Source organism: Pimephales promelas, chromosome 20, assembly GCF_988280905.1.
Source record: "Pimephales promelas chromosome 20, fPimPro1.hap1.1, whole genome shotgun sequence".
In the NCBI taxonomy this organism is placed as follows: Eukaryota; Metazoa; Chordata; class Actinopteri; order Cypriniformes; family Leuciscidae; genus Pimephales; species Pimephales promelas.
In genome coordinates this window covers 31,269,358-31,282,109 of record NC_142788.1, presented here as the reverse complement: position 1 = coordinate 31,282,109, position 12,752 = coordinate 31,269,358, and the positions used below count along the sequence as shown (strand labels likewise).

At 39.6% G+C, this 12,752-nt stretch overlaps 1 protein-coding gene across 1 annotated transcript in view; it reads left to right on the top strand.

Moving 5' to 3' along the window:
* ddah1 (dimethylarginine dimethylaminohydrolase 1) overlaps positions 1 to 10,862 on the top strand; it is a 35,130-nt gene extending 24,268 nt beyond the window's left edge. The window contains exons 2-6 of the mRNA XM_039651419.2: positions 3,512 to 3,611; positions 4,937 to 5,010; positions 6,904 to 7,023; positions 9,322 to 9,465; positions 10,510 to 10,862. Of these exons, the coding sequence (XP_039507353.1) occupies positions 3,512 to 3,611; positions 4,937 to 5,010; positions 6,904 to 7,023; positions 9,322 to 9,465; positions 10,510 to 10,623 (552 nt within the window). The 3' untranslated portion in view covers positions 10,624 to 10,862. The remainder of the gene's footprint in view (positions 1 to 3,511; positions 3,612 to 4,936; positions 5,011 to 6,903; positions 7,024 to 9,321; positions 9,466 to 10,509) is intronic.
* Positions 10,863 to 12,752: the final 1,890 nt, after the last annotated feature.

Sequence of the window (12,752 nt, the reverse complement as noted above, 5' to 3'; positions counted from 1 at the left end):
AATTTGTTTAATAAATAATTATTTCATTCTTTTCATTTAAATTATTTATTTATTTATTTATTATATAGATTTATTAGTGTGATATTTTCTCTATAGTCCTGAGCTGTGTGTGTGTGTGTGTGACGTCAGATCCAGTTGATCTGATAAAGCGTATCTGAGAGTCCCAGTGTTCGGGACCTGATGTTCTCGCCGGTTCTGTCGGCTTGTCCTCGAGACACCGGATCCGCTGAGAGCCTGTTCTCCGCACATTAGAGCCCGAGATCCCAGCGTCTGGAATGGCAGGAATGTGTCGGATCTCATCCCGGTGGAGTCGAGGGCCGGCGCTGGTCCATGCGGGACCGATCGAGTGTGTCGGGACAGAGTAAACGACAGAGTGCCGCTCGTCACACACAATTAATGTACTACATATGGCACTAATTTATATTTACGCTGTATTTATAATCCATTTATTCACTTTTTGAGACCTGAAAATTACATTTCCATCTTAATCTGTGGTCAATCTCAAATTTTTTGACCCAATCCCTCGTTTATTTCTGACCCGGCTCAAAACAAATCAATTAAGAAATAAGTTAGTGATGTTTTACATTCAATCACAGTAATAATGTTGGCAAATAATCAGACAGTTTACTGATTAATATTATATTTTTAATTATTGCAGCTATAATTCTGCGGAGCGATGAGAATTATTCAACATTAATTAGTGCAATTAGTAAACATTAACTAAGATTAAAACATGCTTTAGAAGTATTTTCCACTGTTAGTTCACGTTAATTTCCACATTTAAAGCGTGTCGTGTTGACATGTGAAGACAAACACAGTGTGACCTGTGACCTCTGACCCTTTTGTTTTCTTTACAAATTCTCTCAAATGTGAGGGGATGTTGCCATGGCGATGATGTGTGTTTGGGAAAATAACAAAGGATCATTAGAACAGGGATTTGTTTAAAGCAGCCTTTTGTATACATTCATATTTATTTATTTATGATTATTATTATTATTATTCTTACATCTGTATACAGAGAGAGGATTCAGAGAGGGAGAAATACAGCTCATCCTGGAATCTGTTAACATCTGTCTTTTTTTCTCTCTCGTGTTGAAAATCATCAATAAAAGGAGTTACACGCATTTATGTTGGACCAAAACACACTTATAGTGACGCAACAAAACCAAAAAATCTTGTTATTGTACATTTGCGCTGTGTTTGATGTGTGTGTTCATCATTTAATGAGGTTAAAGCGGGGTTATGGTTGCCGTGGCGACATACCTGGATGACCTCATGCTTGGCGACAGCGATGAGGGGAAGCGAACTGGTGACCTCATCGCTAGATATCGCCGTGGAAACACTGATTCATCCTTTAGAAAAACAGACCCTTGAGAGCTGCTTAAACAGCCTGTAAACCACACACACACACACACACACACTGTCCGCTGACGGGTGTCACTTCCTCTCCATCTTTTCTCCTCATAAAAGGTTTTACATGTTTCCTTCAGCATGACATCATCACCCCTGGCCCCTTCTGATGATGTCATCGACGGGTTCTGGCACTGTCCGAAATAACGGTGTCGTTACGGTCCGACTGACTCGGATTTACAGCTGCAGTTTTTACTTTTATGAGGAAAGATTATTACACCACTATGATGGTTTATGTTGAAGAAATCCTTTTTTTTTTACTATTAGATAAGGGAAGCAACTCAGATTCTTATTTCACGTTCATTTCAGTTTAAGAGTAATGTTTTACAACATTGTTTCTCCCTAAAAATGTAACTAATAGTGTAAATTAGTTACTTTTTATGTAAAGTAATTAGACGTGTTACTTTTCCTCACATTTCACTCAACATGAGGACCGGAGAGCTGTCAGTCAAAACTTATTTGAAAAATCTAACACACACACACACACACACACACACACACACAGACTGCCCTCACAGCTAAACTGCTATTATCTAATTGTGTAGTTAAATTTAACAGATATTCAACATAATTCATGTGTCAGAGTCCAACAGAAGGACAAAACCAGACCATTTTATAGCACAAAAAAAAAGATAATATGAGAAATGTTGAAAAATATCTGAATAAATTAGGGTTTGACTGTAAATCTCATTTTGTTGTTGTTCATATTCTTAACCGAATTGTGTTGATGACACGTGTCTTTGGAGAATTGATGCATTTTATAAGAAAAATATGATCTCGTTTGCCCACCTGGAACAATTGTGTTACTTTAAATGGCGTTTTCCCGCTCAAATCCTGGTTAATTCTGACCCTGGATATTGGACGGGATCGGGAGCGTGTTGTTATTCAGAGACCCCCTCTCTCCCCCTCTCTCTCTGCGTTTATCCTCAGTGTTTCAGGGGCGTAGGTGACTATAAACACATTTAATTATTGCATCATGATGTTTTACCATTAAGTGTCAGATTGCCGAAGGCTCTTGGCTCACACTTACGGTCTGATTGGCTTAAAAAAAAAACTTGAATATGGTTCAGTGGTGATGTCATATGGCGTTGATATACAGTATATATATATATATATAGGGGAAAGAGTGTCCTGTGCAGTTGCCAGGGTGTTGCTATATGGTTGCTAAGGTGTTTTGAGCGGTATATACTTTGTTGCTATACAGTGGCTAGTCTGTTCTGCATAGTTTCTACTATAAGTGTTCTGGGCAGTTGCCAGGATGTTACTTATGTGGTTGCTAAGGTATTCTGAACACCTTAACTTTCTTGCTATACAGTTGTTACTGTATACAGTGGCTAGTGTGTTCTGGGTAGTTTCTAAGGGGTTGCTATATAGTTGAAAGAGTATTCTAGGCAGTTGCCAGGGTGTTGCTATATGGTTGCTACTGAGTTGTAAATCCTTTTTTACACAGTTGCTAGGATGTTCCAGATGGTTTCTAGTTTGTTGCTAAGTGTTCTGAGTTGTATATACTTTTCTTGCTATACAGTTGATAGGCTGTTCTTGGGTGTTGCTATATGGGTGTTAAAGGGATACTCCACTTGTTTTGGAAATAGGCTCATTTTACAACTCCCACACGGTTAAACAGTCGAGTTTTACCGTTTTCGAATCCATTCAGCCGATTTTCTGATATTTAGAAGAATATCAGTAACCAGACAGTTTCTGGTCTCATTGACATCCATAGTATATATTTTTTTCCTACTATGGAAGTCAATGAGACCAGAAACTGTCTGGTTACTGATATTCTTCTAAATATCAGAAAATCGGCTGAATGGATTCGAAAACGGTAAAACTCGACTGTTTAACCCTGGGGGAGTTGTAAAATGAGCCTATTTCCAAAAAAAAAGTGAAGTATCCCTTTAAGGTTTTCTGAATGGGAAATACTTTGTTGCTATACAGTTGCTAGGATGTGCTATTCGGTTGCTAGGGAGTTTCGGTGCAGTTACTTTGAAATTTCGAGTGGTTGCTATGCAGTTGCTGGGCTATTCTGAGATGGGGCTCAATGTTTGTTAGTGTTTTTGAAAGTGTCAGCTCAATGATAATTATAAATGTCTTTCTGTTTCAGACGGTGGCCATGAAAGATGCGTTGACGAAGCTCGGCCTGAATATCGTTGAGATGACCGATGAATCGGCCACACTGGACGGAGGAGATGTCCTGTTCACAGGTAATTTTTTTTTAATTTAACATAAATTCATGTGTGTGCTGATAAACAACCAATCCCAGATGATCGCTGAGCAAATGTACATTCCCAGCAAGCAATTTTGCATTTAAAGGGATAGTTCACCCAAAACTGTAAACTCTGTCAGTAATGACTCGCCCTCATATTGTAAGACTTTCATTCATCTTCGTAACATAAATTAAGATATTTGTGATTAAATCTGAGAGCTGGATCACTCCTCCATTGGCTTTGATTGTAATTGAAACTGGCCGGTACAGAAAGTTATTAAAGACATCGTTAAAAAAGTCCGAGTGACGACAGCGGCTCAACGCTAAGTTTATCAAGCGAGATTTAATCACAAATATCTAATTTGTGTTCTGAAGATGAATGAAAGTCTTATGGGGTTGAACAACATGAGGGCTAGTCCGAGATTTCATTTTTGGCTGAACTATCCCTTTAAAAGACGTCTAATAACTGTGCAAACAGCCCAGATCTAGGCTAAAACAAGGCAAAATTTGGGCTGTCAGTGAAAATTGAATAAAATAATTGACTTGATCAATTAGATAAAGAAATGAAATGAGTGGAAAAAATGTAAGCAAACACCTTGTAATCACTGTTGACTGGAATATCCCACATCTCCAGTTATATTGGCAAAACAACATGTAACCGCATTCAGTGTTATTCTGGCTAGAAGTGTGTTTCTCCCAGCCGGGCGATATGGGGTCTGTAGTTCACCGAGACGCTGAAGTGATGGATGTTGCTCCGCTTTATCTGTCGGTGAATGGAAAACTGCAGTCGCACACCTAATTGAGTCTGGATTTGTTCCCGGACCGAAACATTTCCTTCTGGCGTCATGAGGCTCAAAAATGTCCTGTGCAAAACGTCCAGTTGCTTCTGTTCTGGAGTCGAGTGTCACGTTACTCGGGTCACGGATCACGATAAATAATTATGAATCTGTTTGTTTATTTTGTATGAATCACATCCACAGAGTAAAGTGACGCTCATTAAATAATTATGTATAACGAGTAGGTATTATAAGCATAAAATAATGTTGTTTCTGTTTGAATTCTGTTTTAATCAACTCACTTAATTTTGATTAATTTCGTTCAGAAAACAGGACATGTTATGTGATTTTACTCATCTAGTAAATGCATCTCGATTTAAGAATTTCTACATATTTGGACTGGAAACGAGTAATAAAGCCCTTGTGCGGATCAGTTCAGCGGCGCTGGTGTAGAGTCACTCTCTCTGGACCCGTTTCTGGTTTCTAGTGTTAGTGTTGATATCTGGAGCAGATCTTCTGGAGTAAACGTGTGTGTTCTGCTGTTCAGGGAAAGAGTTCTTCGTGGGATTATCCAAGAGGACCAATCAGAGAGGAGCGGAGATCCTGGCCGACGCATTCAAGGTGAATCCATCCATCCATCCACTCATCCATACATCTTTCTATCCATCCATCCATCCATCCATCCACTCATCAGTCCATCCATCCACCCATCCATCCATCCACTCATCCATCCATCCATCCACCCATCCATCCATCCATCCATCTACCCCTCCATCCATCCACCCATCCATCCACTCATCAGTCCATCCATCCCTCCACCCATCCACCCCACCATCCATCCATCCATCCACCCATCCATCCACTCATCAGTCCATCCACCCATCCATCCACTCATCAGTCCATCCATCCCTCCACCCATCCACCCCACCATCCATCCATCCATCCATCCATCCATCCACTCATCAGTCCATCCATCCACCCATCCATCCATCCACTCATCCATCCATCCATCCACCCATCCATCCATCCATCCATCTACCCCTCCATCCATCCACCCATCCATCCACTCATCAGTCCATCCATCCCTCCACCCATCCACCCCACCATCCATCCATCCATCCACCCATCCATCCACTCATTAGTCCATCCATCCATCCATCCATCCATCCATCCATCCACTCATCAGTCCATCCATCCACCCATCCATCCATCCACTCATCCATCCATCCATCCACCCATCCATCCACTCATCAGTCCATCCATCCACCCATCCATCCATCCCTCCACCCATCCACCCCACCATCCATCCATCCATCCACTCATCAGTCCATCCATCCACCCATCCATCCATCCCTCCACCCATCCACCCCACCATCCATCCATCCACTCATCAGTCCATCCATCCACCCACCCATCCACCCCTCCATCCATCCATCCATCCATCCACTCATCAGTCCATCCATCCACCCCTCCATCCATCCCTCCACCCATCCACCCATCCACCCCACCATCCACCCCTCCATCCATCCATCCATCCATCCATCCATCCATCCATCCATCCATCCATCCACTCATCAGTCCATCCATCCACCCCTCCATCCATCCCTCCACCCATCCACCCATCCACCCCACCATCCATCCCTCCATCCATCCATCCATCCATCCATCCATCCACTCATCAGTCCACCCATCCACCCCTCCATCCATCCATCCATCCATCCATCCATCCATCCATCCATCCATCCATCCACTCATCAGTCCATCCATCCACCCCTCCATCCATCCATCCATCCCTCCATCCATCCACCCATCCATCCATCCCTTCATCCATCCACCCACCCATCCATCCATCCCTCCATCCATCCCTCCATCCATCCACTCATCCATCCACTCATCCATCCATCTTAATGCAGTATGTTTAATCTATCTATCTATATATCTATATATCCATCTATCTATGTATCTATCTATCTATCTATCTATCTATCTATCTATCTATCTATCTATCTATCTATCTATCTATCTATCTATCTATCTATCTATCTATCTATCTCAGACTCTCAGTGTTTAGGGTGGAGGATGTTTTGTTCTCTGCAAACGATGAATCATGTCAACGGTTAAACTCTATTTTCTGAATGAAAATCAAAAGTTGGTTGTAAGAACAGAACATTCTCTTCTAATGTCGCTGACGCTTTTGACGTGACGATGCCGCAGCTCCTCGCCGTTCTCAGGCTGATGGTTTATGGAAACTCTTACCCAGAAGTCTCTGCACACTCACCCGTCTGGCTAAAGTGAAAACAGAGATGCTCACAGTCCAGCAGAGTTATGAATACTTCATCCGTTCGGCAGAAACATTCCCTCGTTCTCTCCTGGACAATCCCGCATGTTCTCCTCCTCCCGGAGTGGCTTTGTCCATTTTTCCACTGTGTTTACCAACAGAGCTTATGTGCAAATGTTTCTCCAGTCAGAGCCGGAGTGCTCCAGTGCTGACGTGTGTGTGTGTGTGTGTTGCAGGACTACGCCGTGTCCACGGTCCCAGTGCAGGGCCATCTCCACCTGAAGAGCTTCTGCAGTATGGCCGGCCCAGACCTCATCGCCATCGGCTCCAGCGAAGCCGCGCAGAAGGCCCTGAAGGTACACACACACACACACCTGAACGTGCCCGAGACCACGCTTTTCACGCGAGGATGACTGTAAACGCTTCGTCAAAACATTGAATTAAAATAGTTCGACTTAAAAACACACTTATCAAAATTAGAATTAAATAATTGACAACATACTGAACATTGAATAGAGTTGAGAATCTAAAATCCAATCCAATTCTGGCATCGGACACTTGTAATTAGGGTTGGGTATCGAGAATCGAGTATCGATTGGAACCGAGACTAACGCTTAGTTTTTCCCGGAATCGTTCAAAAGTAAAAATTTCGATTCCTAGTTTCGATATTCACAGTCCGCCGAGCGGAAGAAGAAACCGCTGAACAACACCAACGAAGAAGCGTCTACCGGAAGTGTTGGCATAACCGCGCGAGTCGAACATGAGTAGCTTACGTCGGCGATCCAAAGTGTGGCTTCACTTTTCTAAAAATAACGAAATCTCGGCAAAATTTGTGACAAAAGGAGTATTTTTACAGAAGGAGTATTTCCTTCAGAAAGGCCGTTGGTTAGCAAGGTTAGCTAAACTTTTTTGAACCCGCCTCTTAAAAGAATCGCAATCGAGAATCGTTAGGAACCGGAATCGAAACAAGGAATCGGAATCAGAATCGTTCAAATTCAAACGATACCCAACCCTACTTGTAATATAATAAATATTTCGATTCCTCGTATCGATTGCTTTCAGTATGAGTGTAAATCATTGGAGCGCGAGACTGTGTGTGTTGCTCTTAAAGTGACAGCGCTCATATTCCGACTATTGTATATTTACAACTTTGTGTGTAAATGTGTTAGAAAACAAGCGTCATGAATGACCCGTAGAATATGTGAATGAGATAAATGAAGAGATGGTAATTGGGTCTCAAATATATATATATTTATATATTTTTAAAGGAGATGCATACTTCAGAAACGAGTGTAGAGAGGATGGTGTATGAGACTACATGTTGATCTACATCTGATTCACACACTTGGTGTGTCAATGGTGTGTGTAGTGTGTTGGAAGCAAGTATGCAAGATTTGAAGTGCACTAAACCTGTAGAGAATGTGAATACACACATGGATCTAAAATATTGATGTGATATGGGGATTGTGCAGTGTGTGTACAGATACACACTTCATCAGATAAGGGACAGACTCTGGCATGCTAATGATCACCGATTCATCTAGTATGGATAGTGTGTAAGACTGAGTTTGAATTGAACACTAGCATACGACTCTTACTCCGTTCTGTAGATGACAGAAATAACCAACACTGTGTGTGTGTGTGTGTGTGTGTGTGTGTGTGTGTGTGTGTGTGTGTGTGTGTTAATGTCGATCTTCTTCCCTCACTCATCACACACTCAGTTTAACATCGCCCTCTAGTGGTGGAGTCCCGTCAGCTCGAGCACACACACACTCACTCATGCACACACACTTTCTCTCTCTCTCTCACACACACACACACACACACACACTTTCTCTCTCTGTTCAGCTATTTTGGGTAACTCTGGTGATTTTCTCTGCGGTTCGGCTTCATTGTCTCTAAATATAGAGCTTTTAGGGCCGTCATTTACACACATTACAATAGTTCGCTGTAAACGCTTCAGTGTGTGTCGCGTCACCCTCGCTGTAATTACGCTCAGATTTAATTAACTCGTTAAAAGAGTCGCTTATTAAAAATTACAGACGAATTAGACGGAGAAATGTGAGTGTGAGTGTGTGGTTTTCAACAGACATCAGTTTTATGAACACTAGTGTGTGTGTGTGTGTGTGTGTGTTCTATCAGTTATTATATGTAGGAAATATTCCAACAGCAGGATTTAGCGCTGCGAACACAAACCGACCAATCACAGCCTCCGCTCTCGAACCCACAGTGATGTCGTTGACCTCAAACTCTTGAGATGAGGAAAGTTTCTGCATTTTTAGTTTAACATTTGATTATTTTAATCTGTTTTCTTTCATATTAAAAATATAATTCAGAGATTTAAAAAAGGCAGAATGTCATGATGTGCACATGGTAAATGGGCATTTGTTTATTATATTATTTATATCTCTGAATACATTAAATTATATTCTACTATATTCTAATAATATTGCTCTTTACTTTCAGTGCTTTAGATATTTTTTCTGTATTAGTAGAGAAGTCCTTTGGATGACCATCATTTTATTTTATCAAGTTTAATGCAGTATGTTTAATCTGTCTGTCTGTCTATCTATCTATCTATCTATCTATCTATCTATCTATCTATCTATCTATCTATCTATCTATCTATCTATCTATCTATCATCTCTCTGTAGATAATGCAGCAGATGAGTGATCATAAATATGATAAACTGACGGTTCCTGATGATCTGGCTGCGAACTGCATCTATATGAACCTTCCTGGGAAAGGAGACGTTCTTCTGCACTGCACACCGGAGGAGTTTCCTGAGAGCGTCAAGGTCACACACACACACAATAAATATTACATTTCTAAATGATTGATTTGAATCTGTGGAGAATATCTGAGCGACCTCTGACCTCTGTGAGCGTGACTGAACTCTTGTGTCGGTCGTCTGATGTCGGTGACTCTCGATCGCTGGAAGACTCGTAGGAAAACTGGCCTGAGCTTCTGGAAACACTCCATAACATGACACATCTCTTTATGAGGCTCTTAGAGATGCTGTAATGTTTCTGCTCACTCGTTTGGAGTTTAACACACACACACACACACACAGAACACAATTACAACACCAACCGCGTTCCTGTTTTAATGCACTTTAACTTCTATCCCAATGGGTTTATTAAGGAATATTACAAATATCTATACTTCCAATAAAATGCAAAAATAGGTTAATTAGATGAACAGATAATTAAATATTGTGTTGAATATTACCAAATTGAATCAATTTTACAGTTAGAAAATCAATAGTTCACTGTCTTTTTTTTTATTTATTATTTATTTATATTATATTTTCTATTAAATGTAATGTTTCATATAAATATATTATATAAATAATATTTTTTGTGAAATTATACTATTATATATATTTATATTTATATAATAATCTGTTTATTGAATTCTATTTTCTGTTGCTTATAATATATAATGTATTATTTATATTAATAATATTTGTGTATAAAATAACATATTATTCAGTAATTTATTTAACATTTATATTTATATGTGTTTGGAATATTTATCATCTGAATTTCTATTTTAATTTAACCTTTTTTATTTTATTCTATTTTCTGTATAATATTTCATATAAAAATTATTTACATAGATCATATTTGTATATAAATATTTGTGAAATAATATTTATAATTTATATTTATTTATTTTTCAAATATATGTATATAAATTCTATATTTTGAAACTGATATATTTATATATTATATATGATATATGATATATTATATAAATAAAATATGATTTCATGATGTGCTCAGAAAAAAATTAATTCTGTAATAATGTGTGTGTGTGTGTGTGTTTCCCGCTGCAGGTGTTTGAGAAGCTGAAGGATCACATGCTCATCCCAGTGTCCAATCATGAGAAAGTGAAGGTTGACGGCGCTTTGACCTGCTGCTCGGTGCTCGTGTGCAAGAATAGCGCCTGACACACACACACGCACACACAGCTACATACAGCCACACACACACTCACACACACAACTACATACAACCACACAGACACACACACACTCACTGGAGTTATCTAGGTTTATATCAGCTTTTTGAACAACAGGGAATATAAAAACATATAAAAACATACTTTCAGGACCTGTCTGTTCAATTTTTACATTTATATTTTCTACCTTGCAACTCTCTCGCGGGTCAGTGAGTTAAAACTACTAAAGTTTTGGAAAAAAATCCTCTGATCGAAACCTCAGACCCCAAAGTGTAGCTGTAAACTGCCTAAAATGAAAGTGTGTGTTGCTGTAACGTGCGTCGAGCGCCACAGACGACAACACATGGAGTCAGAAATAGTTTTATGAGCATTTGAACTGTATTCTCAGCGCGTTCGTTTACAATCTGCACATGTGATGCAAGCCATTGTCAAGGACATTTAGTGAGGCATTGAAGAACAGAAATAGAGGCCCAAGAGAAAAGCATTGCATTGTGGGAGACAGTATTGTTTTTTCCTCGCTGCATTCCTTCAGCTGTAAACATGCTCCGCTGCAATGGCTTATGGGTAATATAGGGGGAAGGAGCTAGCATGCACTATGATTTGGGGCGCTAATTCTAATCAACAATTCGGGATGGAAATTGCGTGAATTAGACTAGTTTTCAAGACGTAAACAGGCAACGTGTTCTGGCAATGTTTCCTCAACGTTATGAACAAATAAAACGTTCGTTCAAAGTTATCTGGTCTTTAATAACGTTCTCTAAATGTTAGCACAAAAACATTTATTTGAATGTTCGCCTAACGTTTTTTAAAAAATGTTTCTATTTGTTTCATAACGTTAAGAAAACATTTGAAAGTACCGTTTGAAGGATGATAAAACCGGAATGTTTGCGCAACGATTCGTTAGCAAGAAAGAATTCCTTTTTAAACGCTTTGTGAAACGTTTATAACATTTGCAAAACATATTTTTGTTCGCGTTTAGTCTGATTTAGCTCATGTATGAGGTTTCATGTGTACTTGACTCTAGAGTTTGAATTTCTGTGTAATGACAAATTGGGTCCCCCTCAAAATTGGGTCTCTTTTCGGACCCCAAGCAATAGGTTAAAATTGCTTTTAAGGTACTCTTTTTAGCGCCTGATTTAAATTCCTCCAAAATCCTGTTTGATAAATAGATTCGACTACATTATAACGACCATTTATGTCTGTAGCTTAGCCTGCTTCTAGCAATAAGCAATTAGCCTGATAGCTTAGTTTACACACATTTGCAATATTCTCAATCATCTTTAATGTAATTTTGAATTAAATTAACGTTAAATATCCTCCAATTTCAGTTACAAATAAAACAAATGAATGATGTTCAATTATTCATGTTAATCAAGTGTAAGAATTATGTTTAATTGGTTTATTATGCACTAATGTGTTTTCGCACGCATAGCTGTGGTTATTTTAAATTAATATAATTCATATAGGCTACTTAGGATAGTCATTAATTGACAGTTTAGGGAGACCAGATTTGTCATGACACGTAGGCTACGGGTGTTTTCTGCGTTTGACAATTAGCTAACGTTGCTAATCTGCCTAGCTGCATAGCTTCCTCAGTCACAGTTTAGCGCCTTTTTTTTACTTTATCATGTGTGAAGGATTCTCCGAACTGAAGAGACAGATTCATTCTCTGTCATAACTCATCGGTTTAAAAGAGAAAATGCGGATTTAAAGCCCAGAGTCGCGGGCCAGCAGCAGTTAAACTGGATTTACATTTGTGCTAAACAATCCTTCGATGACGACGACCGTTAAACACTTCGGCAGCCTTTTATAAAAATGTGAATTATGCTGTCATCATCTTACGACATCTCATTCTTTATCTCATGTGGATGCTTTGCAAAACACGTTATCGTTATTTCTCTGCCAGACACTTGTAAAATAGCTCGTATAAAATGGCCGGCCGTAACGCATCCAAGTCACACTGTATGAGATCACAGTCGTAAAGAAGCAGTGTTTACTAGTTTAACTTCTACTATTATTCGCTCATCCTGAAGGAATCCGTGTTTCCTCGTGGATTGGAGAACCGAGCGCGTGAACTTCCATCCAACCCGGAGTTTCAGCTGAGATCTGTCATATCTG